The following is an 8969-nucleotide window of genomic DNA, read 5'->3' on the forward strand; positions in this document are numbered from 1 at the left end:
TACAGTGCATAAAACATCCTCTCTCTGCCCCTCACAGAAAACACTTGCCTGCCCTTGCTTTACCATGTACCATCTGAAGCAGAACAGTCAGAAAAGAATTTAAAATAGGCAAGGTAAAATGCTTAAAAAGATAAGGGAAGATTTTAGTAATATGAAAGAAAGGCAAAAGCTATGAAAGGAAGAACCAAGTGGAAATATTAGATATAAAAAATAACAGCTGAAATATAGAATTTAAGGGATGGATAGATAGAGCAGAGAAGGGGATAGGGTGGCAAGACAGACACAGAGAGGAACGGGACAGTGAGGTGACAGCCTGATGGGGCCTTCAGAAGGTAGCAGTAAAGGAGGGGGAGAAAGGAAAGACAAAAGTTGGCTGTGACACAGTGGGCAGGAGGCCCCGAGAGGTCCTCCGCTCGAGGGCACAGCAAGAGGCGGCCTGCTGTCTGTGGCCCTCTGAGAACTGCATGAACCAAAAGGCCAGAGGAGGGCAGGTGAGAGGTGCGCTCCCTGAGACAGGGCCCAGATGCTAGATTACATCACAGAGTGTGACCTCCCTACATTGTGTGGACTCAGAAGGTCAGGCTAGACCCGAGATCAGGACCCACAGAGCCACCTGAGCGGGGCACGGGCATGAGCGCAGAGTGCTGAAGGCCAAGAGAACCACAGCCGGGTGGGCGGGTCAGCGCCCACCGCCACAAGGGGGAAGAGGGAGCCGCGGCTGGAGCAGGCTGGGAAGTCTGCGGAGGGCTGGGGCCAGGAAACCTTGAGGACAGCAACAATTTTTGTGGTCACATTTTTTTACAGGACTGAGAATCAGGTAACAAAAGTGGGTGGTGACAGGCACGGGGTAGGTGTAGGTCTAAGTGAAAGGCAGTTCTCCCCAGAAACACAGACCGCATCCAGGGTAGGAAGGAGGATGCTGGTGGCAGAGACTCCTTTATTGGGTCCGTGGGTGGGTTTCCTTGGAGAAGGAAAAGGCTAAAGGGTGACCGTAATGGTTCTGTCTTGAATCCAGCTGGGCTGATGCTGAGAGAAGGCAGCGTGTGGCAGTAAGACCCTTGGATCTACAGTGGCGGCGGCAGCAGCGGCCACCCCACCCCACCCCACCCAACGCTACCTGCAGCTCCAGCCCCGAGAGGACCAGGAGGAGACTCACCTGTGCCTCCTGACTGAGGGACCATGAGCAGACCCTGGTGGCTCTCCCTGTTCCTCCTCACCCTTCCCATGGCCCTGGTGGCCGGCACAGACCCAAGGAAGAATGAGCTGACGACGGAGTTGAGGACATTTAAAACCATCAACACCACAAGCTCCAATGTGAAGCAGTGTCTGTGGTTTGCCATGCAAGAATACAACAAAGAGAGCGAGGACAAGTATATCTTCATGGTGGCCAGAGTGCTGCAGGCCCAGCTGCGGGTAAAGGTGTTTTCTTCATGTAGGAGGGCATTTGCAGATGGGGCACAGAGCGAAGCCAGACTGAGAGGGTGGGCACGTGAGAAAAGCACTGATGTACAAAAATCCTAAATATGTGAGTGCTTAAAAGTGTACCCACCCGCACAGTACCATAACAGCAATGCACGTGCAGAGCACTTTCTGTATATGCTTAGGCTGTTCTTCTAAGTACTTTGCATGTATTAACTCGTTTAACCGCAAAACTGCAAATCGAATGTTCATGTATTCGCTAAAGTGAGGAGACAAATCTAGCACTGTGCATATTTTCCAATTCTGCTGTCACAGGCAATATTTTAACCCATCCATGTGACATGGAATATGGGGTTGGACAGAGGCACAACATTTTTAAAATTTTTTAATTCCACTTTATTTAGTGGAAGTGGAGACAAACCAATTTTCTGTTTATAAAAACGTGGCCTTCTTCACAGAGCCCTGAGTTGCCCAACTCTAGGAGGCATTGCTTACTCGGATTCCAAGGGGCATGGTGCTCTCTGGAGTTTGAAACACAGTAGTCAGGGGGCCTGCCTGCTCTACTCCAAAAAAGGTGCCCATTGTTGGAACTCAGCTGACCATGAATACCAGCTTCAGTCAGTCGGGTGGTGGTGTGGTTTGTAATGACACCGTGAAAGGTGCAGGTTTGGGTTACAAAGATACTCAACCAATAGGTCATTGTTGGGGGGGTCATGGGAAAATGTGAGTTAAAAAAAAAGTGAACCGTGAAGGAGGCCGGGACCAAGAGTGCGGTGGTTAGGGATGCCCGCCACAGTGCTGGGACGCCATGGTTTGGTCCCTGGGTTGGCTGCTTGCTGGATACATAATAACTTAGTCTTTCTGCTCCCCAGTTTCCTTACTTGACAAAGAATGGGGGTGACAGCCTTACCCCATAAGGCGGGGGTGCGGAGTAACTGGCCTGTTGACTGTGAGGGCCCGAGGCTGGCACTCCGGAGGTCTGCCAGGAAGGTTATTGTATTCCTAGGAAGCTCTGTTGAGGGTCAGGTTCCCCTCCACAGTATTTTCAAGGTTCCCTAAGTACAAACCTAACTCCCAAACCCTGCTGGTACCTCTTGATGTTGTTGAACCAGCTTCTCCCCTTCAAGACAGGCCAGAGTCTCCTCTGTTAACTCTTTGGAGCTCGGCTAAGATCTAACACAGCCTTACTGACGCGTGGAGAGAGCAAAGTAAAGTGAGTCCAGGTGAACCTGGACTTGACTAGCAGACATCCCTTCATCTCCTACTGTAATCCGTTAACGCCAGATGAAAGCAGATTTAAAGGGATGGCATGACTAGCCTTAACTGCATTCCATCGTCAATGAATTCAGTAAACGCTGATTTCTTACTGTAAACCTACAGCTGTTCTACTCATTAAAGACTCAACAGAGGACAAGGCAGACGAATTCAGGCCTGCAGGGACTGTGTCCTGAGCTGGTGGCAGGGGCCTTGGGTGGGGAAACCCCAAAGGGTGGGAGATTTTACAGGAGGAGTCTGAGGGGTGTATATGAAAGGGATTGGGCAGGGGGGGCCAGTATGGCTGAGGGGGCTGTCATCTCATCAGGCCCAGGTGAACCTTAGCATCTCTAGCCCGGGAGAACTGATGGTCCTGCGGACCCCTTACTTCCCCCCATATCCTTCATAGAGCATACAGCATACCCCAAACTTTCAGATGGAAAATGGAATTCAGTCTTGCCTTCAAGGAGGCCCTAAACCGGAGAGGAGCCTGTTCCCCAAGTGTCTAGCTCCAGGTGGCTGCCGGAGTTGTCACTTGTCTCAGTGTGCAAAGGACTCCAGGCAGTGGGTATTCCAGGCTTTCGCCTACAGATACATCTGGGAGCAGGAAAGGGTGAAAAGGGGAGAGGAAGAGAGAGCAATTTTTGTGTTTGTCAATGCTTTTTTAAAAAAATAAGACTTTTTTGAATAAAATTGCACGATTGCTAATTGACAGGTCACACATTGTCTGGAATACATTATTGATGTTGAAATTGTCCGCAGCAATTGCAAAAAGATGTCAAGCAATAATGAAAGCTGTGCCGTTCAAAGAAACTCTAAACTGGAAAAGGTAGGTGACAAACCAACGGTCAGTGATGGCCTTGGCAGCTCTGAGCCCCAGACAGAACACACTGGGATGCCTGGACCCTCGCTTTGAGGTCTGGATCGTTCCAATAACCTTATTTGATTGCCAGTGGTCAGCCCCAGATCGGTCACTTCTGTGGCCTTCAGAGCAGAGGATGCAGGGACACAGGACACAGTGGAACTCTCGGGGTCTTTGCCCCATCCTCATCCTAGGGACAGGATGTTGTGGAGGCCACTCTTACCTCAAGGGCTCCATTGACTCTGGCCTTTTGATGCAGGAACATTGGCCAACACATATTCACTGGAAATCTGTCCTCTTGGGCAGACCAGCCACCCGCTGTTGCTGGTCACAGCTGCTCATCCCTGTACAGCCATAAAAGGACATTCATTCATTCACTCATCCACTCGTATAAACATACTTCAGTACCAGGTACTATGTATGTTGCAGCAGGCCTATTCTGGGTGCTGTCAATTAAGCAATGACTAGGCCAGACAGTGTCCCTGCTGTTGTGGGCTTACCACTGATTCTTGCTGGGTTTATCCAGGGTTTCCACAAAGGTCAAGGAAAACCCAAACACTCCACCTGAAGGGCTGACTTGACCCAGGGACTTTTGGCATCAAGCCTATATTTCTTGGTCTCAGAGTTGGGAAAGAGCCCTGGACTGTTCATCCAACTGTGCTTAGTCCGAGACTGGCAGGGGCCCCAGGCATTCTGCAGGTTTGCCCAGCAGGTGTTATCTTTGCCGCTTTCCTTACACTGGTGATTCTCCAGTGTGAAGAGGCATCAGAATCACCTGGGGGAGTCGATAACCCCAGATGGATGGGTCCTACCTGAAGAGTTTCTGATTAAGTCGGTCAGGAAATGGAGTCCAAGAATTTGCATTCTTAACACATTCCCAAGTGGAGCTGCACTTGCTGCTGGCATTGGGATTCCATGTTGAGAACCACTGCTTTCTATATGGCCACGGCACAGGAAATGCAAATACAACTAATGACAGGCACTCCCGTTATGTGTGGCGAAACTGCCTCCTATACCCTCAAATTAGACGAGTCCTACCATTTCCGAGTAATAGCAGGTAACCCATCAGGACAAACCTTTAAGCTATGAGCATGTCCTAATGCTATCTGATCTTTTATGTTTGTTTTATTTTTTATTGGTATTAGGAGTATGGCTATTTTAAGTTTATATTTTATCCTGTTTGGGGGTTATCCTGTTTTGGGGGGATTATAGGAAAGTTGTTACTTTTGCTTGTTTGAGGAAAATATTAAAGAAAATTAAGGAGACTTGTCCACAGGGAGCCCACTTGTGCCTAAGATTTCCATGACTCCTCTTGGTTTTCAAGGCATACTTTTAAAAAAATACATTTGTCAGTAGTGAAAACTTTCTTTCTTTCCAAGCCTTTAGGGTAATGCTAAAGAGTAATAGTACTGGACAGTTTTGCTTGTTCCCCCGGCTTTAATGGAAATGTCCCCAATATTTATATTCTACTATTAAATATTACATCAAGTGCTGATTTCTGAAATTTCTTCAATTCTCTCTCTTTACTAAGAGTTATTTTTAAATGAAGAATGTTTTCTTCTATCCAATATTCTTTTAATATCTACCAAGTATATTGAATGTTTTTCTTCTTTAACCTATTAGTATAATTAATTAAAATAATAGATTCCCCCAAATTGAGCCATTCTCACATTCTCACATCTGGAATAGGGTGTGCTTATATTTGTGTGTTTGTGTGTGTGTGTGTGTGTGTGTGTGGCAGTTTTATGACTCTACTTGATTGCCAGTGGTTAGCTTTTATCCACATTGACTGTAGGTTTTTGAAAGTGGAGACAGGTACATAGCTAACAAGGGTATTGAGTTTGTTTGGGAAACCTTCGTCCTCGGCACATTTTCTAGGCAACTATACACGGATATGGCGTGGGCCACTTCTTGTGTTTCAGCCTGAACAGCTTTGTTGAGGTACACATCTTTGTTTCCATTTCTTTCATGGCAAATTTCTGGATTTCTTTGAGTACCCAAGGGACATGCTTCTTGAAGGCCACTCCCTGCGTGTACCTGTGAACGTGATGGTGTACTCTCTGGTATGCAGATGTGCACTCTGTTGTTATCCTTATTATCCTTCGCAGGAGCCAGTCTGCTGGGCCCAGGCTGGAAAGGAAGAATGTGAAGGGTTCTGTCTGCACTTGCTATTTATTTGTTATTTAGAACACAGTGGGGTTTGATAGGCTACTTTTAATTTAGAAATTTTGCTTTTATATGCATTAACTACTCTCAAACTCTCCCAATGCCCAGAATCACTTGGAGCATGTGGCAAACACACACACACACACACACACACACACATGCATACACACATATGTATACACACATGCACACATACACAAGTTCCATGGCATCATCCCAAATCTACTGAATCAAAATTTCCCAGTTCAAACACCCACATGTTTTATATAACAGGGGAAATCTGGGAAGCATTCCATTAGGGACAGTAATTGTTTAATATAAAACTGTCTTTAATTTGGTGGTTTTTGTTTAGGACGTTTGCTGTCTATTTACTAGGTAAGTTTGGGTTATAATTCATTTCCCAGTTATATCTTGGTTCCAGGATTTTGCCGGAGCGGTAAATGAGAATGAGGTCTTTCAATCTTCTTCTGTGTTCTAGATCAGTGTAAAGACCACAGGAGATTTTGGTTTCCAAAGCGGGATGTAATTTGCTTACAAACCCATCTTGATTCAGTCTTTTTTATTGCATGTGTCCAATACTTATCAGGGACTAAATTCCTTCTCTCTGACTCCACCTACCTCTTAACTCCTGGAAGCGCCCAGTGTCTCCAGTCCACCTAAGATGCCGTTTGCTCTTTGCTGTTTTTCTTGCACTATTTTCTCTTTACCTATCCATCCAGCTATTCACCCATTGATTTATCTATTACCCACATATAGAAGATCTTATTTGTCATTTCTATGATATTTTGAAAGGGAGAGAAGGGCTCTTTGGAACAAAAGATATGGAAGGACCTAGAATCTTCTAAGTTGCTCTATCCTGACTTCCTCGTTGGTAGAACAAAGGGTTTATTTAATCATTAAAATAACATACATTAGTTTCTATCTAATATAGAATTGCTTTATTTACATTGTAGGAAATGTTAAAGAGAATTGAAAATGAAGTCAAGTTTACATGTAATCTCACACCAAAATATGATGATTGTTAACATTTGTCATCTACCCGTGGTTAGCAGGGCGCAGAGATGCCCCTGGGTGACTGCTGGTGGCTGTGAAGTCTGCAGACTCCAGCTCTGCAGCCCCCTGGGATCATCCTTTGAAGGTGGTGAGCCCTCCCCCAGCACATTCCTAAGCTGACACTTAGCAAGAGGACAATTTTTTTTTTCTTTTTCTTCTGGCACACTGATGATTTTTGTTGTTGTCGTCTTTTTCAGAAAGTAAGTTGCAGCTTTCTCATGGAAGCGCTCCCCTGGAATGGCGAATTCAATTTGATAAAGAAAGAGTGTGAAGATGCCTGACGGTGTTTGCACATCCCTCCAACCCCTGTGTCCATCTCTCTGTGTGGAAAAATAGCAGCAGCCGGAGGAGGGCTGCTCCCAACATGCTTTCTGCACGCACGTCTCTCTGTTTGCCGTTTTGTGTTTTAGTTTTATAGTACGTGGGGACGGAAGATGGGCATGTCCAATTCCTCTTTCCTGGCATTAAGGGTGGCCACTCAGCTTTGGCCAGCTTGATGGTCCACACCCAGGGACAAGTTCGTCACCGGGTACACAGAATAGAGGGAGGACTGATTCCATTCCTCAGGGCAAATTAGAAGAGGAGTCCCTTTTGATTGAGTAACTGTCCCTCACAGAAGCCTGGACCCAGTGGGTTCCTTCTGGAAGCCTCCTTTGGCCTGAGGCTCCTTCCTGTCTTGAGTAGACATGTCACCTGGGCTGGGCACCCTTGCGGCAGACCGACAGACCTTCTCTGTAGGATCTCTGGGTATTGGGACGATTTACGTTTCTTCCCATGTGAATGTAAACAATGGTCACCAAGAGACAGGGGTGAGAGCAATAAATCCTGCAGGGTAAGCTGCGTTGTTCACACGTGTGCACGTGTGTGTCTGTGTGCCTGAGTGTGTGTGAGAGAGAGAGGGAGCCCCAGGCATTCTGCAGGTTTGCCCCTTTCCTAACACTGGCGGTGTGAACAGGTGTACAAAGGGGGGATTTGGGGAAGGAAGGAGGCAACAGGGGCAATAGCTGCAGCCCCTGCCCGTGGCTCTCTCCTCCCCATCCCGCCACCGCCAGGCCCCCCTTGCTTTCCTCTGCCGAGGTGCCCACTCCGCGTCATTGTCTCCCTTCTCAAAATCCCCGCCTAACTCTGGGACCAGGATTGGGGTCTGAGGCATATTTTTACATTCCTTGAGCGTAACGCACGTATCCTGATTGAAAACCGTTCTTTCCTGTGGGCCAGGAAGTCTGCGTCTAGAATGGCTCCCCTGCCTCTCCACACAGACACATGACGCGGTGACACATGTGGAACAGCAGGCACAGGAAGACCCACAACCCAGCCTCCCGGGGGCTGGCAGGAACTGGATCAACTTACAGCTCTTTGTGGCTCTTCTGGCTTTGTTGGACGTGTGGAAGTGTCTTAGGAAAGATGAGAACAATGTCTTGGAATTGTCTTTCCTGGGGACAGATGGGCAGGGACCACCGGGACGCAGATGTCTGGAGAAGGCAAACATCAGGCAGTATGTGACCATCCGGGACATGGTGGAATGGGCGGACCACCCACCTGGGTCGGGCTCAGAGACATACCATGTATATGTCTTTCTAAGCACAGGTCTATTTCTGAGTATGTTTGTATTTCTATTAAAATTTTATTTAATTTAACTTTATCCCTTTTAAACTTTTCTAATCGCTTCCCTTTCATTTTTTCTCTCTCTAAACATGGCCCAACTGAGATGAAATGCAAGTCAGGCCTCACTGCCCCCATCTGGCATTTAATGTCCTCTTTGCTAAGACGTTACAGGAGTGAGTATACACGTGTACATATGATGGACTCACATCATGTACGCAGGCATTCCCCGCCCTTTTTCAGAGAAGAGTCCACTGCAACAGAACGCGCAGACTCTGCTAGGTTCTCTTAAAGACCCACCATGGAGACCCCTGGATGTCAGTGCTGTCTGGGCCTGGGGCACAGGACCACTGGGGCCACAGGAGGCCGTGGAAGTCAAGGAAAAGGGGTGTGGCCAGACAAGCTGTGTGGCCTTGGGTGCTGCCAGGCTCAGGACTGGCAAGGGGTCCTTGCCCTCTGCTCTGTCCTCATCCTTGCTGGGATGCATGGCCTGTCCACCTAGTGACCAGTCCTTGCCATGCTGCTTGTGAGAACAAGCAGGAATTCAACTGACTCCACAGCCTAGTGGGAAATGAGGTCCGAGACAGGAGCCTGGTGGGACCAGGGGTGGGCT

At 47.6% G+C, this 8969-nt stretch overlaps 1 protein-coding gene across 1 annotated transcript; it reads left to right on the forward strand.

Annotated features, from left to right (window-relative positions):
• Positions 1–1179: 1179 nt before the first annotated feature.
• Positions 1180–7035, forward strand: CST8 (cystatin 8). The gene is made up of 3 exons (XM_045529103.1): positions 1180–1413; positions 3389–3502; positions 6952–7035. Exons 1-3 carry the CDS (start codon positions 1180–1182, stop codon positions 7033–7035), a joined length of 432 nt encoding a protein of 143 aa, XP_045385059.1.
• Positions 7036–8969: the final 1934 nt, after the last annotated feature.

This window comes from Lemur catta, chromosome 17 (genome assembly GCF_020740605.2).
Source record: "Lemur catta isolate mLemCat1 chromosome 17, mLemCat1.pri, whole genome shotgun sequence".
NCBI lineage: Eukaryota > Metazoa > Chordata > Mammalia > Primates > Lemuridae > Lemur > Lemur catta.

Bases quoted from the DNA above. Each gene is read 5' to 3' on its own strand.
- CST8 (XM_045529103.1), top strand. From the start codon at position 1,180: ATGAGCAGACCCTGGTGGCTCTCCCTGTTCCTCCTCACCCTTCCCATG. The intron at 1,414-3,388 runs GTAAAGGTGTTT...GCTAATTGACAG, and splicing joins TGCTGCAGGCCCAGCTGCGG to GTCACACATTGTCTGGAATA. The intron at 3,503-6,951 runs GTAGGTGACAAA...CGTCTTTTTCAG, and splicing joins GAAACTCTAAACTGGAAAAG to AAAGTAAGTTGCAGCTTTCT.